Source organism: Monodelphis domestica, chromosome 8 (genome assembly GCF_027887165.1).
Source record: "Monodelphis domestica isolate mMonDom1 chromosome 8, mMonDom1.pri, whole genome shotgun sequence".
Lineage (NCBI taxonomy): Eukaryota > Metazoa > Chordata > Mammalia > Didelphimorphia > Didelphidae > Monodelphis > Monodelphis domestica.
The window spans coordinates 203,184,604-203,203,203 of NC_077234.1; the positions used below are offsets into that span (position 1 = coordinate 203,184,604).

The 18,600-nt window shown below is 35.8% G+C and overlaps 1 protein-coding gene across 6 annotated transcripts in view; it reads left to right on the forward strand.

Annotated features, from left to right (window-relative positions):
* MGAT4A (alpha-1,3-mannosyl-glycoprotein 4-beta-N-acetylglucosaminyltransferase A) overlaps positions 1-18,600 on the forward strand; it is a 154,793-nt gene that overhangs the window by 67,525 nt on the left and 68,668 nt on the right. For all 6 annotated transcript variants that reach the window (XM_001368105.4, XM_056806968.1, XM_056806971.1 and 3 more), the window contains one exon: positions 5,948-6,088. In XM_001368105.4, coding sequence (XP_001368142.1) covers positions 5,948-6,088 — 141 coding nt within the window. The remainder of the gene's footprint in view (positions 1-5,947; positions 6,089-18,600) is intronic.

Genomic DNA, 18,600 nt, shown 5'->3' on the forward strand with positions numbered 1-18,600 from the left:
GTTTCTTCTCTCTGCTCTGTCTACAGCTCCCTGCTCTATCTAAAAAAGCCCCCCAAACTATCTGACTCTATCCTTATCTTCCCACCAGTGATTAATAAAAGAAAGGGAAAAGCCTGGGTTTGGCTTCACCAAGTACCCAAAGTCACAGGTGAAAATCTTTGGATTACCTTAGCCCAAGAGTATTTCTGGCAGATGTTCTCTGGACTCAGGAAAAATAGTTTCCTTCAAATAAATTCTCCACCAAGAAGTCAAAAATTTCACCATGAAATTTTGACTATCTTGGGAAAATCTCTCAGAGCAAATCTTCAGCTTGGTTTAAATTCAGGTATAGTGAAACCTCTTTCCAATTCAGTGTAAATCTCAGAAGGTAGTAAAGTCAGTTATTGTCAGTTCGAACTCCCACAATTCCTTTCTCCTTCCAAGAATCCTCTCCCCGGGCTTGTATCAAAATTCCCTTCTTTTATCTAATCCCTGAAACCAGTCTACCCCTACCTTATATTACTACAGTTATCCATTCTAAGACTAATACATATAAAAACATTCATTCATATTTTAAATTGGAAAACAGTATGGGAGAGATTAGATTTAGATCAACAATTTACACTCTAAACCAAGATTAATTGAGAATGGGTGAATGTTTTGAATATAAAGAAGGAAACTATAAACAAATTAGGTAAACACAGAATCATATTCCTGTCAGATCTATAGGAAAGGAAAGATTTCAAGACCAAGGAAGAGTTAGAAAAAATTACAAAATGTAAAACAAATAATTTTGATTACACAAAATTAAAAAGGTCTTGTACAAACAAAACCAATGCAACCACAATTAGAAGGGAAACAACATTGGGGAAAAAATTCTTTATAACAAAAACCTCTGACAGAAGTCTAATTACTCAAATATATAAGTAGCTAAATCAATTGTACAAAAAATCAAGCCATTCTCCAACTGAAAATTGGGCAAGGGACATGAAAAGGAAATTTTCAGATAAGGAAATCAAAATTGTCAATAAGCACATGGAAAAGTGTTCTAAATCTCTTTTAATCAGAGAAATGCAAATTAAAACAACTCTGAGCTATGACCTCACACTTAGCAGATTGGCTAACTTGACAGCAAAGGAAGATAATGAATGTTGGAGGGTATGTGGCAAAATAGAGACACTAATACACTGCTGGTGGAGTTGTGAATTAATCCAATCATTCTGAATGGCAATTTGGAATTATGCCTGGAAAAGACTGCCTGATATTATTGTGCTCAAAGGAATAATGAACTGGAGGAATTCCACGTGAATTGGAAGACCTCCAGGAATTGACGAAGAGTGAAAGAACCAGAATCAGGAGAACATTGTACACAGAGACTGATACACTGTGGCACAATTGAATGTAATGGACTTCTCTACTAGCAGCAATGCAATGATCCAGGACAATTCTGAGGGACTTATGAGAGAGAATCTTATCTACATCCAGAGAAAGAACTGTGGGAGTAGAAATGCAGAAGAAAAAGAACTGCTTGATCACATGGGTTGATGAGGATATGATTGGAGGTGTAGACTAGTCTCTAAATGATCACCCTAGTACAAATATCAATAATATGAAAATAGGTCTTAATAATTGATACATGTAAAACCCAGTTGAAGTCCATGTCAGCTACCAGAAGGGAGTAGAGAGGGGAGGGAAAGAACATGAATAAAACTTAATCTTGATCAATATGTTAAAAAGTAGAAATGAGTTATAATGATTTAATTATTAGATCCTAATATATCATGTGTAATAATCTAATAATAACATTATGTAATTCTTGACTGCTTTATCAGACAATGGAAGAATGCAGTAAAATATAATACTAGTTTAGAATATAAACTGGTTTTAAAAATCTTATAAAGAATAATGAAAGATTATGAATAATATTGCCTCAAAACATTGAGAAGCATTGGAATTAAAATCAGTTTGTAAAAACTTGGCAAGAGACCAAATTAAGGAAAGCCATTTATCTCAAGGGCATTTACAGTTGAAAATGGAAGCAAGACAACAAACAGAAGTAGAATGAAAAAGATCTGGAAGATTTTTTCTTTTTTTTTTCTTTTTTTTTAAACCCTTACCTTCTGTCTTGGAGTCAATACTGTGTATTGGCTCCAAGGCAGAAGAGTGGTAAGGGCTAGGCAATGGGGGTCAAGTGACTTGCCCAGGGTCACACAGCTGGGAAGTGGCTGAGGTCAGATTTGAACCTAGGACCTCCCATCTCTAGGCCTGGCTCTCAATCCACTGAGCTACTCAGCTGCCCCGTGGAAGATTTTTTTTAATAACATTTTTCACTAACAAGAATCAGTAAAGTTGCCACACTTAAAGATGCTAATATCATAGTACTCAAGGTCCTTATGAAGTAGTTTGAGATGTTCCTAAAGAAAACAGAACAGTCTTCTTTGCAGCAATATATTATTATTTACTTATTATTTTTTTAACCCTTACCTTCCATCTTAGAATCAATACTGTGTACTGGTTATAAGGCAGAAGAGCAGTAAGGGCTTAGGCAATGGGAGTTAAATGACTTGCCCAGGGTCACACAGCTAAGAAGTGTCTTGAGGTCAGATTTCAACCTAGGATTTCCTGTCTCTAGGCCTGGTTCTCAATCCACTGATCCACTCAGCTGTCCCCTTTTTTATTTTATTTTATTAATTATTATTTTTTAACCCTTATCTTCCACCTTAGAATCAATAATAGATATTGGTTCCAAGGCAGAAGAGTGTTAAGGGCTAGGAAATGCTAGGACATGGGGCTTAAGTTATTTGCCCAGGGTCACACAGCTAGGAAGTATCAGAGACCAAATTTGAACCTAGGCTTTGCAGCGGAATAGATTTAAATAGTGGGCGAACTATTGGTAACTTGCTGTGTATAGATTGTATCAATATAATGAAATGACATTTACCTTAATTAATTTTATTTATTCAGTGCTATATCAGTGAAACTCCCCAAAATTTTTTTTTGAAGACCTAGAAAAAATAACAAAATTCATATAGAGGAGAGGTGTCAACCTCCTAATCTGAGTTGAACTAGATTAAAATATAATTGGGAAATGTTTAACAAAATAAAAATATAGTATTGAAAATATTAATTTGTGGTTTTCCAAGTCAATGTCCAGCCACAGAGATCTGTTTTCTCTTTGAGTTTGATACCACTGATATAGAGGAACAAAAGATCAAGAATCTCAAATGTAATGATGGAAAAAAGTGACAAGGGAGATGTATTAGGACCTGGTCTCATTTTACCAGAAAGTGTAGTAATCATTCAAATGATTTTATAGTGGTTTAAGAAAGACATTTATCAGTAGTACAAATTAGATACCTAGTATATACAGAAGCAAACTTACTGAGCACAGAGATTCTGTTTACTCAGGTAAAGGCTCACTTTTGGACAAAAACTTCTGGTAAAACTATATAACGAATTGGGCAGGGTACATACATTTTCTTGGCTCGTCTGATCAACTAAACCACTACTAGAACTCTACTTCAAAGAAATCAAAGAAGGGGGCAAAGTTTCTATATGCATAAAAATATTTAGAGAAGCTCCTTTCATGGTAGCCAACAAGCAGAAAATTCTTATTGGTAAATAGCTAAACAAATTGAATGTGACCTTCAGGTGTTCCTGTTTAGACATGATCTCATGCTAATTTCATATGCTCCTTAATGTTGCAGAGCATCCTGGGAAATATCTGTAAAAACTGAAGAACTTGCTCTGACCATCCACATAGGAAAATATCAAGTGAAAAAAGGATGTCAGCAGTTTAAATTTTGACATACAATTGGAAGAAACAACCTATAATGCTTGTCTATACATATGTGTATCTAGGGAGAATAGTGTAATGCTTGAGTTCAGCTCAGAATTAATCAGGAGGAAGAGAATGGATGGTATTACTTTAAGATTATACAGCTACTTGAGTGATCCTAAATTTCTCCAGAAATAAAATACATCTTTTTAACACTCATATTGTGCCACTATCTTTTATGGTTTCAAGACATGGAATCTTACAGTCTAAAAATAATTTAAAATTATTATCATTTAGGGGGCAGCTGGGTAGCTCAGTGGATTGAGTGTCAGGCCTAGAGATTGGAGGTCCTAGGTTCAAATCTGGCCTCAGACACTTCCCAGCTGTGTGACCCTGGGCAAGTCACTTGACCCCCATTGCCTAGCCCTTACCACTCTTCTGCCTTGGAATCAATACACAGTATTGATTCCAAGATGGAAGTTGAGGGTTTAAAAAAAAGAGAGAGAACATTTAGAGAACAATTTAGAGTGGTTCATAGTGGTTGTGAGTAGGCTTCAACATATAACCAATGAAGAACTTTAAAGAACCTGAAAAATATCTTCAAGAGTATGTATGATAGAAAAAGGTGATAGGCAAGGGCCAGAGATGACATGTATACAGTTCAGTTTCTCTGCTGGTAGCTTTAATTACTGAAGAAACTGAGGAAGTCCTCTAGCTTTTTGGGGGATTCCCTGTTGTGTAAACTTATGGAAGACACTGATGAGAGGCATACAAGATGGTGAGACATGGATGTGTTGCTATTTGCTTTGTTGTTGTTGTTTTAATAATCCTTACCTTCTGTCTTAGAATTGATGCTTAGTGTTGGTTCCAAAGTAGAAGAGTGATAAGGGAGTTAAGTGACTTGTCCAGGGTGATGTAAAGATAATTTTAGGGTTGTGACTTAAATCTAGATTTAATTGGCTGCCAGTGGAAATCCCAAGTAAAATACCCAAGTCAGTCTGGAAATTTATGGTAATTTAATTAATATAGAGAGAAGATATTTAAGGAGAAGGAGAGAAGAAGATATAGGATTTCTCCTGTCTGGCCTGTGCCAGGGGGAATTTAAAATCCCCCACCTCTAGGTTTCTGAAGAAGATTAGAGGCTTCTAAGTGGATAAAGTTGGAAAGTAAAGAAGGAAAATTTAGCCAGAAACTCACCACCGAAGTGGACAATAGCTTGTAGCCCCTCTAAGATGCCGAAAGGCCCAGCATGCTGCTATCAGCCAACTCTCCGATGCCAAAAAGTCCTAGAGAGAGGAAGTGACCCAAATATATAGATCTTTCACCCTTGTGTGTCCTCCTTTTCACGTCTACCAATCACATCAAAGACTTTTCTCCAGGACTGCCCATACTTTTAGTTCTCATTTTCTTTTGATTAGATTATATCTTTAGTTATTTCACACTTCTTTGTTAAGTTCACCTTTTGTGAGTTACTTAACTTTTTTGTGATTAATTTAACTTTTTATAGTTACTTAGTACCTTTTTGTATTAAGATCTTAAGATAGACTTAGCTTAAATTTCTAGCTTCACTATAAGGTAAGAGTTTAGTACCTTCATTGGAGTAATTTAGGGTGATTTAGGGTAATTTAGGGTAATTTAGGGTGGAGTAATTTAAAGTTCCCAAGACATTCCTGATTTTGTTAAACTAAGTATCATCATTGTTTCAATTAGGAAATAGCTATATTCAGTCTTCACAGTCACAATGGAAAGAAAGTGACTGAGATAAAATTTGAATGTAGGGCTTCCTGTCTCTAGGCCTAGCTCTCTGTCCACTGAGCCACCCAGCTGCCCATTATTTTCATTGTTAGAAGGAAGGTCGCAATCAATGTAGAAGGAAGGTTGCAATCAATGTGCTCCAAATTGATAGGACCCCAGATACATTTAAATATTTAAGTAGTCAGGGGTAAGTATTCATAATTCTCTATTCTTTCACTGTTTGCATATGTTGTGTCATTTAGATTGGTAAAAAAAAAAAAAAAAACTTGTTTTACTCCAAGGCTTCAGTTGGTATGAATTTGGAAAGGAAAAATTTGTAAGTCTGATTCTGATATTTCTAATGATAGGTTACCTAAAATTTTACCGTGACTTATTCATAAAATTTTTAACTTTAGAAGATGACTTTGTAAATTGATACTGATCTCTGTTTTTCAGATAATACCTTAAAACTTTTAAAAGACTTAATGAACAGGAAATCTCTTCAAGTGCCAAATATTTATTACCATTTGCCTCATTTGTTGGACAATGAAGGAAGCCTTCAACCTGCTGTTCAGATTGGTTTTGGACGAGCAAGAGGTACATTTTATTTCTGTAAAATCATCTTTTAAAAAGTTTTTTTAGTATAGAACTAAAATTGATTCTATGGTTTTATCTGACTGCTTAAAAGTTAAAGCTTTCCATTTTATTTATTACAATCTCTTTTGAAATAAATCACTAAATTACAAGATTTAGGTTGATATAAAGTAAAAAACTTCTGTGATGGTGAAAGGAATTAGCACCCTTCTTACTTGTAGGATCTGGATGATGGGGGAATGTTAAAAAAAGATATTAAAGAGAATGATTTTTAAATTTTATGGATTAAAATTCCACAGCCAGACTTTCAAGTCAATTCCAATGTTTAATAGTACTTCTGGAGGGTTCTCATGTCTTTTTTTACTAAAATGGAAATATTTCTTCTGCTAACTCTTCTGTAGAATTAAAGAAACAATCCTTTCCCATCTCTGAAAACTTCACATACCCCAAAATGGTTTTTAGGAACTTTAATTGCTTTATTTAAGAAACTATCTTTCATAGTTATTTGTCCTCTCACCCAATTTATTTTCCATTCCTTGAATCATTTTCATTGGCTGTATCTATATCATCTTCACCTTCACTGTTCTTTTCAAAATGCAGAAATTAATATGAGATATGTTATTCTAAATCTAATTATGACCAAAAGGTTAATTCTTATCTTTTGCATCCATGTTCTTTTTTTGTAAATGTTTGCTGTTCCTGTCATTTAGTTTGTGATCTGTTTATCTCTTAATTCTTTTGCTCTCATATTTGTTATCTTTTTATCTGTTGCTTATCTAGAAGAATATACTACTGTTTTCAAAATTTATGAAGCATTGTGTCAAAGGCAATGAATATACAAAAGTCAAAATAAGAAGCAAAATCTTGACTTTAGGGAATGTCTAGTTATTTTGTTTGCCTCTATTGAATTTCAGCTTGTGAGGCAACTGTGTGGCAGTATAGATGGAATTCAAGGCCTGGAGTCAGAAAGACCTTGGCTCAAATTAGACCACTTTCTTCTTCTGTAACCCTGGGCAAGTCACATAATCTCAATTGCCTACTCCTTGCTGCTCTTCTTTGAATTGATACTAAGACAGAGGAGATAGAGGATTATTGTTTGTTTGTTTTGTATTGGTTCAAAGGCACAAGAGTGCTTAGGGCTAGGTTAGAAAACTTGGTAAGTCACATAGTCAGTGGTTAGAGAGGCTCATTTTAGGCCAATCCCTTGATAACTTTTAGTTCTGAAATTGAGAATAAATTATAAAGTTATCCCCACTAACAATGTTAACCAAAGAATATTTCATTAGGTAGATCATAGAAAGGACATTCAGAAAAGGGAAAGGGATAACTTTTTGTATTTTTTATTTCAGCCCAGCTTCCCAGTATATTTCATGCTTCTAGTCTTTGATCATAGGATAAATAGAAATCATTGACTTTCAGGAAACAGTAAGAAGTATTTGTACATCAAAAGACTGAGAAAAAAAGAAGATAGTATAGTAAGACACTAGATACCAGAAACAACTCACTTGGGGGCACCTGGGTGGCTTGATTGAGAGCCAGGCCCAGAGATGGGAGGTCCTAGGTTCAAATCTGGCCTCCGACACTTCCTAGCTGTGTGAAGCTGGGCAAGTCATTTGACCCTCATTGCCTAGCCCTTACCACTCTTCTGCCTTGGAACCCAGTACACAGAATTGATTCCAAGACAGAAGGTAAGTGTTTAAAAGAATATTTAAAAAAAACAAACAAACCTCACTTGCAAATATTTTAAGTAGAGATAACTAAAGAATTATTGAACTCCCTGAAAACCATTTTTTTCCCCAAAGAGGAACATGGATGTTATATATTAACAAATCATAAATGAACACTGTATAAATCTATTAGAAATATTAAACACTGCTCTTCAGGATGGATCTGTCAATCAGCCTGACTTCTCAAAGTAGGGTCTCCTTACTTTACAAAACATAAAGCCAGCTAAGTGGCTCAATGAATAGAGCCAGACCTGGAAATGGCAGGTCCTGGATTCCAATATTGCTTCAGATACTTCCTTAGTGCATGATCCTGGGCAATCCACTTAATCCCAATTGCCCAGCTCTTATGAATATTCTTTGTTCTAAAACATAATGTATGGGTTAAAAAAATCCCCCCCTTATTTATATTTTATGTTTTAAAGAATCAATATACTAAGAATTGATTCCAAGATAGAAGATTAGTACAGGCTAGGCAATTAAGTTTATAAACATGGAGAAAATGATCGGGGGAGTGGGCATCAAGTGACCCTCTTATCTGAAATAGATAAAGTAGATTGAGTGCATGTAAACAGTTTGGTGTAGAAATATATCGGATTGAATATAGCGATAAGCAGGGATTGGTGAGGGGATGATAATACTGGGGAGAGAATAGTCACAAGCAAAACCAAGTACCTGGATAAAAAGGAGTTAAGAGGAAAGAAAAAAAGAAAAGCAGAGAACAAGAGTTTAAAGAGAAGTGTTAGATTTCTGCTTAGAGAGTTGAGGAATGGCTGAACAAACTATGTTATATGAAAATAATGAAATATTATAGCTTTGTAATAAAGGAAAAAAGTGACATTTGAAGATAATTCTGGGTTGTACAAACTGATGCAACAGAACATCAGAATCACCAGCTTCACTTATTCAAGGATAACAGTATTATAAAGACAAATAGGAAATGCTCAGTGAATACAATAACTAGATTTTATTTCAGAGGGCATTCTACCTTCTTCTGATAGAAGCAATAGCCGCAACATTAAAAAAAATTCATTTTTTGCACATATCCACTTCATTGATTTACTTTGCTTGACTATGCTTATTAATTACAAGGATATTCTTTCACATTGGGATATGTAAAAATTAAATTATAATCTCAAATATTTTAGTTTAGACGGTTTATTAAATGATCTTTAGAAATCAAGGAATAAAGAACATACAAAATAAAAAACCCACATGCCCATGTCTGGTTAGCCATTTTTAAAATCCTCACTCACTACCATCACTGCTGATTGCTGTATCATGCCCAAATAGGATGGTAGGAGGAGTTACCACCAGTTAAATACCAATAACATGATCCTGCCAACATGGAGACACAGGAAAGATTATAGGGAATTTTGGCAAATACTAAGGACTTCTGGGGAATGAAGTCAAAGATTCAAATTTCCATTTATACAGATAGTAATACACTTTTAAAAAATAAATTTTTGTATCTTTATTTTGTTTTAATAACAAATTTCCACATCAGTTTTCCAAAGTTTATATGATTCATGTTGTCTTCCTCCTTTCTTCCCTCCTCCCTCCTGGAGTTGACAAGCAATTCAGTTTGGGTTATATATGTATTATCAAGCAAAACATTCCCATATTATTCATTTTTATAATTGTACTAATACACTCTTGGTGGTATTTTTTTTTAATTTTATAATATTTTATTTGATAATTTCGAAGCATTATTTATTAAAGAAAAAGATCATTTTCTTTTCCTCCCCCCACCCCCCATAGCCGACACGTGGTTCCACTGGATATCACATGTGTTCTTGATTCGAACCCATTGCCATGTTAGGATTTGCATTAGAGTATTCCTTTAGAGTCTCTCCTCTATCATGTCCCCTCAACCGCCGTAGTCAGGCAGTTGCTTTTCCTCGGTGTTTCTACTCCCACAGTTTGTCCTCTGCTTATGGATAGTGTTTTTTCTCCTAGATCCCTGCAGATTGTTCAGGGACATTACACCGCCACTAATGGAGAAGTCCATTACGTTCGATTGTACCACAGTGTATTAGTCTCTGTGTACAATGTTCTCCTGGCTCTGCTCCTCTCACTCTGCATCACTTCCTGGAGGTCATTCCAGTCTCCATGGAATCCCTCCACTTTATTATTCCTTTTTGCACAATAGTATTCCATCACCAACATATACCACAATTTGTTCAGCCATTCCCCAATTGAAGGGCATCCCCTCATTTTCCAATTTTTTGCCACCACAAAGAACACAACTATGAATATTTTTGTACAAGTCTTTTTGTCCATTATCTCTTTGGGGTACAGACCCAGCAGTGCTATGGCTGGGATCAAAGGGTAGACATTCTTTTATTGCCCTTTGGGCATAGTTCCAAATTGCCCTCCAGAATGGTTGGATCAGTTCACAACTCCACCAGCAATGAATTAGTGTCCCTACTTTGCCACATCCCCTCCAGCATTCATTACTTTCCATAACTGACATGTTAGCCAATCTGCTAGGTGTGTGGTGATACCTCAGAGTTGTTTTGATTTGCATCTCTCTGATTATAAGAGATGTAGAGCACTTCTTCATGTGCTTATTAATATTTTTGATTTCTTTATCTGAAAACTGCCTATTCATGTCCCTTGCCCATTTATCAATTGGAGAATGGCTTGATTTTTTTGTACAATTGATTTAGCTCTTTAGAAATTTGAGTAATTAAACCTTTGTATGAAGATTTTTTCCCCAATTTGTTGTTTCCCTTCTGATTTTAGTTAAATTGGTTTTGTTTGTACAAAAGCTTTTTAATTTGATGTAGTCGAAATTATTTATTTTACATTTTGTGACTCTTTCTATGTCTTGCTTGGTTTTAAAGTCTTTCCCCTCCCAAAGCTCTGACATGTATACTATTCTGTGTTTACCCAATTTACTTATGGTTTCCTTCTTTATGTTTAAGTCTTTCACCCATTTTGAATTTATCTTGGTGTAGGGTGTGAGGTGTTGATCCAAACCTAATCTCTCCCACACTGTCTTCCAATTTTCCCAGCACTTTTTATCGAATAGTGAATTTTTGTCCCAAAAGCTGGTATCTTTGGGTTTATCATATACTATCTTGCTGAGGTCTCTTTCCCCCAGTCTATTCCACTGATCCTCCTTTCTGTCTCTTAGCCAGTTCCAAATTGTTTTGATGACCACTGCTTTGTAATATAGTTTAAGGTATGGGACTGCAAGGCCCCCTTCATTTGTGTTTTTTTCCATTATTTCCCTGGATATCCTTGATCTTTTGTTATTCCAAATGAACTTTGTTATGGTTTTTTCTAAATCAGTAAAAAAAATTTTTGGAAGTTCCATGGGTATGGCACTAAATAGATAAATAAGTTTGGGTAGGATGGTCATTTTTATTATATTGGGTCGTCCTATCCATGAGCAGTTAATGTTTTTCCAATTGCTCAAGTCAAGTTTTAGTTGTGTGGAGAGTGTTTTGTAGTTGTGTTCATATAGTTCCTGTGTTTGTCTCGGGAGATAGATTCCTCGGTATTTTATTTTGTCTAGGGTGATTTTGAATGGGATTTCTCTTTCTAGTTTTTGCTGCTGAGCTGTGTTGGAGATATATAAAAATGCTGATGACTTATGCGGGTTTATTTTGTATCCTGCAACTTTGCTAAAGTTGTTGATTATTTTGAGTAACTTTTTGGTTGATTCTCTAGGATTCTTTAAGTAGACCATCATGTCATCTGCAAAGAGCTATAGCTTGGTCTCCTCCTTGCCTATTTTGATGCCTTCAATTTCTTTTTCTTCTCTAATTGCTACTGCTAGTGTTTCTAGTACAATGTCAAATAGTAGAGGTGATAATGGGCATCCTTGTTTCACTCCTGATCTTATTGGGAATGCATCTAGTTTATCCCCATTGCAGATGATATTAGCTGATCGTTTTAGATATATACTGTTTATTATTTTTAGGAAAGACCCTTCTATTCCCATGCTCCCTGGTGTTTTTGATAGGAATGGGTGTTATATTTTTTCAAAGGCTTTTTCTGCATCTATTGAGATAATCATGTGGTTCTTGTTGGTTTGCTTGTTGATGTGGTCAATGATGTGGATGTTTTTCCTAATATTGAACCAGCCCTGCATCCCTGGTATAAATCCTACTTGATCATGATGGATGACCCTTCTAATCACTTGCTGGAGGCTTTCTGCTAATTACCTATTTAAGATTTTTGCATCTATATTCATTAGGGAGATTGGTCTATAATTTTCTTTCTCTGTTTTTGACCTGCCCGGTTTTCGAATCAGTACCATGTTTGTGTCCTAAAAGGAGTTTGGCAGAACTCCCTCTTTGCTTATTATGTCAAATAGTTTGTATAGTATTGGGATTAACTGTTCTCTGAATGTTTGATAGAATTCACTGGTGAATCCATCAGGCCCTGGGGATTTTTTCTTAGGAAGTTCTTTGATGGCTTGTTGGATTTCATTTTCTGATATGGGATTATTTAAGAATTCTATTTCTTCTGTTAGTCTAGGCAGTTTGTATTTTTGTGTATATTCATCCATATCACCTGTATTGGTGTATTTATTTCCATATAATTGGGCAAAGTAATTTTTAATGATTGCCTTAATTTCCTCTTCATTGGAGGTGATGTCCCCCTTTTCATCTTTGATGCTGTTAGTTTGCTTTTCTTCTTTCCTTCTTTTAATTAGATTGACTAGTACTTTGTCTATTTTGTTTGTTTTTTCAAAGTACCAGCTTCTAGTCTTATTTATTAAATCAATAGTTCTATCACTTTCGATTTTATTAAATTCTCCCTTAATTTTTAGGTTTTCTAGTTTGGTTTTCTGCTCAGGGGGGTTTAATTTGATCTCTTTCGAGTTTTTTTATTTGCATTTCCAATTGATTGGTCTCTGCTTTCCCTAGTTTGTTAATATATTCACTCAGGGATATGAATTTACCTCTGATTACCGCTTTGGCTGCATCCCAAAAGATTTGAAAGGATGTCTCACCATTGTCATTTTCCTCGATGAAATTATTAATTTTTCTATAATTTCTTCTCTAACTAAATGATTTTGGAGTATCATATTGTTTAATTTCCAATTAGTTTTTGATTTGGTTTTCCATGTACCATTACTGATCATTATTTTTATTGCCTTATAATCAGAAAAGGCTGCATTTATTATTTCTGCTTTTCTGCATTTGTATACCATGTTTCTGTGACCTAATGTATGGTCAATATTTGTGAATGTGCTATGTGGTGCTGAGAAGAAGGTGTATTCCTTTATATCCCTATTTATTTTTCTCCATATGTCTATTAATTCTAATTTTTCTAAGATTTCATTCACTTCTTTTACCTCTTTCTTATTTATTTATTTATTTGATTTATCTAAATTTGATAATGGTTGGTTCAAGTCTCCCACTAATATGGTTTTACTGTCTATTTCTTCCTTCAATTCTCCTAGTTTCTCCATTAGAAATTTGGGTGCTATATTATTTGGTGCATACATGTTGATTAGTGATATTTCCTCATTATCTAAAGTCCCTTTTAACAAATTATAATTACCTTCCATATCTCTTTTGATCAGGTCTATTTTTGCTTTGGCTTTGTGAGATATCATGATTGCAACTCCTGCCTTCTTTCTGTTAGTTGAGGCCCAGAAGGTCTTACTCAATCCTTTAATTCTGACCTTGTGGGTGTCTAGCCACCTCATGTGTGTTTCTTGAAGACAACATATGGTAGGGTTTTGGATTCTAATCCATTCTGCTATTCATCTACGTTTTACGTGTGAGTTCATCCCTTTCACGTTCAAAGTTATGATTGTCACTTGTGGACTCCCTGGCATTTTGATATCCTTCCCTAATTCTAACCTTTCTTCTTCAGCTCTACCTTTTAGTCCAGTGATTTCCTTTAAATCAGTCCCCCTTGTCCCCTCCCTTGATATGTTTCCCTTTCTAGTCCCTCCCTTTTTGTTCCCTCCCCCTCCCCCCTCTCCTTCCCTCCCTTTTTTTGTGTTCCTTCCCCCTTACCCCCTTTGGTTTTCCCTTATCCCTTCCCTTGTTGGGTAAGATAGAATTCAAGATGTGAATGGATCTGGATGTTCTTCCCTCTCAGAGTAGATTTCCCTGCGAGTAAGGTTTAAGTAAAAACTCTCTTCCTCTCCTTATAGGAGTTTTCTTCCCCTCCCCTTCCCATGTGAATCTTTGTGTGAGAAAGATTATTCTATTTGGTCTTTCTTTTCCTCCTATATACATAGATTGTTATAAATGTAGTCCTTATAGAAGAGAGTTTGAGTAAAAGAAAAAGATAACATTTTTCTCCTTTTCCCTTTCCTTCATATTTACCTTTTCAGGTATTCCAAGCTGTTTGTTTTTCGATATCAAACTTTCCACAGAGCTCTGGTCTTTTCTTTGCAAAAACTTGGAAATCTTCTATTTTGTTGAATGCCCATACTTTCCCCTGGAAGTATATAGTCAGTTTTGCTGAATACCTGATTCTTGGTTGAAGACCCAGCTCTCTTGCCTTTCTGAAAATCATGTTCCGTGCCTTACGATCATTCAGAGTGGAACTTGCAAGGTCTTGTGTGACCCTGATTGGCATTCCTTTATATCTAAATTGTCTTTTTCTGGCTTCTTGTAGGATTTTTTCTTTTACTTGAAAGCTTTGGAATTTGGCAATTACATTCCTGGGAGTTGTCTTTTAGGGATTTAGTGTAGAGGGTATTCTGTGAGCTCTGTCAGTGGCTGTATTGCCCCCTTGTTCTAGAATCTCTGGACAATTTTCTTTTATTATATCTTGTATTATGATGTCGAGTTTGCTGTTTATTTCTGGCTTTTCTGGTAGTCCAATTATTCTTAAATTGTCTCTTGTCCCTCTATTTTCCAAGTCGATGACATTGTCAGTGAGATATTTCATGTTCTCTTCTAATTTCTTGGACTTTTGGGTTTGCTTTATTAATTCTTGCTCGTTGTCTTCGAGTTGCCTAATTCTGACCTTTAAAGCCTGGTTTTCCTTTTCACTTTGGTCAAAGTGGTTTTGTAGATGTGTGAATTTCTTTTGCATTATTTCCCACTTTTCCTCCCAGAAGGCTTCCATCTTTTTGATCATTTCTGATTCAAATTCTTCATGGGTTTGTGGAGAGTTTCCTTTTCCTTTGGAAGGTTTCAGAGCATTTGCTTGTGTTTCCTCTTCTATCTCCTCTGTATTTTGTATTTTTGCTCCATAAAATGTGTCAAAAGTCAACCCCTTCTTCTTGTTTTTGTTGGAATTTTGGGGCTTTTGTGCTTCTGTGGAGTTTGCCATCTCTGTCTGAGTGGGGAGGACTAGCTTTTTTTTATCTCTGTCTGGTGTTCAGAGGTTTTAGCCCTAGGCAGATTGTCCGTTCTATGCTGTTATTGTTCTGTCTTCCCGGGGAAGCCAGGAATTGTTGGTGTTTCAGTGTTACTGCCCTCCTCAGTTCCCTCCCAATGCTTCTCCGCTGCCCCACTTCCATGTTCTGAGCGTGCCTCGGCCCTTTCCATGAGATGTTTGTTTCAGTGCCTTACCCAGATAGAAGAGCCTACACTCTGAGGGGGGAGGGACCTTGGCTTCTGGAAGCTTGGAGGGCTCCTGAAAGGATTAACTTTCCCTGGGTTGAACTGAGTATGCCCTGAGTCAGGGACCTTCGGTGAGACTCAGATGGAAGGATCTGGTCAGGGGGCTGCAGGCTCCCCCATCTCTCTCTGTTTCCCTGCTGTCTGGGTTCCCCCGCGACTGGGTCAGGTTGTTTTCAGGAAGAGGCCTTCAGGATAGCCGGCCCTGCGGCTCTGAGGTTCCCTCTGCTGCCTCCGACTCAGCTCTCTTGGTTGGGGGGTTGGGTCCTGGGACCTTCCTTCTGCCTACCCCTTAGATCCAAGTGATCTCAGGTTCTGGCTTTTGGGGGGCCGTAACTTTTGATCCAGGTCCAGGAGGAGGATTCCTGGGGTCTATGCTGTTGTTCGTTTTGAATTTCGGTGCCCTAGGAGCATATAGTTTGAGTTCGGTAGGGAAGGGTTTCTGGGAGATCTGAACTTTAGCTTTCTCTAAGCCGCCATCTTGACTGGACTGATCCACTCTTCCACTCTTGGTGGTATTGTGAACTGGTTCAACCATTCTGGAGAACAATTTGGAACCATACTCACAGGCTAAAAATTTTGTCATGCCCTTTGATCCAGCAATCCCACTATTAAGTATTTATTCCAAGGATATAAAAGTAAAGGGAAGAAGAACCTACTTGGCTAAACATTTTTATAGTAGCTCTTTTTGTTTATCCTTTTGTGGTGTCCAAGAACTAGAAATTTTGGGAATGCTCATTAATTGGGGAATGACTGAACACATTGTGGTTTATGATTGTGGTAGAATGCTATTGTGTCATAAGAAATGCCAAGCTGGATGCAACCCTTTTTGGCCCTAAGAAGTATTATATTAATTAATATAAAATGAAATAATCTATAAGAACATTGTATACAGTAACAACCAATATTGTAACAATAATCATCAACATGTTAACAATTTAGCTATTCTCCACAGTACATTCCAAGTCAATTCCAAAACATCCATGTTAAAAAATGCTATCTATTTCTAAAGAGGGAACTGTTGAACTCTCAAGGAGTACATTTTTCACTCTTCTCTTACTCTTTCTCTCTTTTTTGTTTTGTTTCTTTGGCAACATGACTGACACAGTTTGCTTGATTTAACATGTATAATTGATATATTGCTTGTTGTCTCAGTGTAGGGGAGGGATTGTAGGGAAAGGGAATTTGTAACTTAAAATTTATAAAAATTAGTGCTATAATTTTAAATAATTGGAAAACATTTAACATAAATAAAATGTTAAAAAACTAAAAATTTTTCTTTCTTTTGGATTTTGATTGGTAGGAGATTGGGGGGCAGAGTAATAAAGATGCTTTCTCACCCCTCCCCCAGAAAGCCACCATATTTTTTTAAATGTGCAGAAAAAAACAAATAGATTCAGAATAAAGCACTAATAAGTGGAACAATAATAATAGGAATAAAAGGAATAATAAAGTGGAGGAATTCCATGGGAACTAGAATGACCTCCAGGAAGTGATGCATGTAGAGTGAAAGGAGCAGAACCAGGAGCTACAGGAAGGGTGGGGGTAGGATAGGAAGGGATAGAATATGATTCTTGTAGCTAAGGATTAATGTTCTAAATTGACTAAATAAAAAAAATAATAGCTTAATCAATTTCTGTCTCCAAACTGAAGATTGTTCTTATAAAATATATTGCCCTTTTTTTTTAAGTGATTATAATTTTTTTAAACCTCTCACTTGTTTCTTGGACCTGACAGAATTTCAGGTTTTTTTCTGTCAGTTTTAGTACCCATCAAATTACCTTTAATTCATGGAATCAAGAACAATTTATTGGAAAGTATTTTTTAAAAATTAATTTATTTAGTCAATTTAGAACATTATTCCTTGGTTAAAAGAATTAGATTATTTCCCTCCTTCTCCTAACCCCATCCTTCCCACAGCCAACGTGCAATATCATTGGGTATTACATGTGTCCTTGATCAGAACCTATTTCCATGTTGTTGGTGTGCATTAGGATGTTCATTTAGAGTCTACATCCCCAGTCATATCCCTTTGACCCATATATTGAAGCAGTTGTTTTTCTTCTGTGTTTCTACTTCCACCATTTTTCCCTGAATGTGGATGATGTTTTTCTCGTAGATTCCTCCAAGTTATTCAGGATCACTGCATTGCTACTAATGGAGAAGTCCATTACATTCGATTGTACCACAGTGTATCAGTCTCTGTGTACAATACTCTCCTGGTTCTGCTCCTTTCACTCTGGAAAACAATTTTTAAATAGTAGACTTTTATCTTTTGAAGAGAAGTCATTGAAAATGTTTGGTATAGACTTGGAGTTTGTTTATATCTAACTTAGTTTTTAAGGACTTAAAGGAAGGCTTAATGGATGTGATAATGGTTTTATTGATGTTAAAAGAGGAATTTTTAATAACCAGTGGTCACTAGTGGATTTTTAAGAGACTAATTTGGGAGAAACTAACAATAAAACTGGCTCATTTTTGCAAATCATTTCCTTGAAATTGGGTGAATTACTGGGGGTAATGAACAGAATAAAGATGGAAAATAGCAGTTTTTAGGTAGTATGTGCTACCTCTATGACTCAAAACTGGTGTCACATAGTTATATGCAGAAAAAAATTTGAACAGGGGGGTAGTGAAATATTTCTGTGAGAGCAGTAAAACATCTGAAACCTTATTAGCTCAACTTAAACTAGAAAAATAAAAAGTGGAAGATTAGTAGAAAAATATAATAATAATAATGACAATGAGGATTTTCATAGTACTTTATAGTATGTGAAGTGCATTGTATCCATGGTATTTAGTCTGTTCTCTTTATAGAATTTGTAATAACAGCAGAACTATATTAACTAGTGATGTTAGATTAAGTCACTTAATTTCCCAAAACGTTAGTTTTCCTTATCTGAAAAATGGAGATATGATTTGTAATATCTGGCTGACAGGGTTTTTGAGAGAATGAATTGTATCAGAACAGTCCTTCTTCTGCTAGGTACCCTGTTAGTTCAGTTGGTGTTAAGAGTACCCTGTTAGTTCAGTTTGGTGTTAAGACAAAAATAAAGGACTCTTGGGGGGTAATTCTGTAGTTTAAAGAAGGTTTACTAGCTCCAGCATCAAGGGGATTTTCAAATCTATTCCATTACTTAGGTCAGATAGACATGACTCTGTTCCCCTTCGTCGGTAGGGTAGGATGTAGAAAAGTAAGAGTTCTTGAAACATCTGCTTAGTCTGAAAGGCCCTGGTT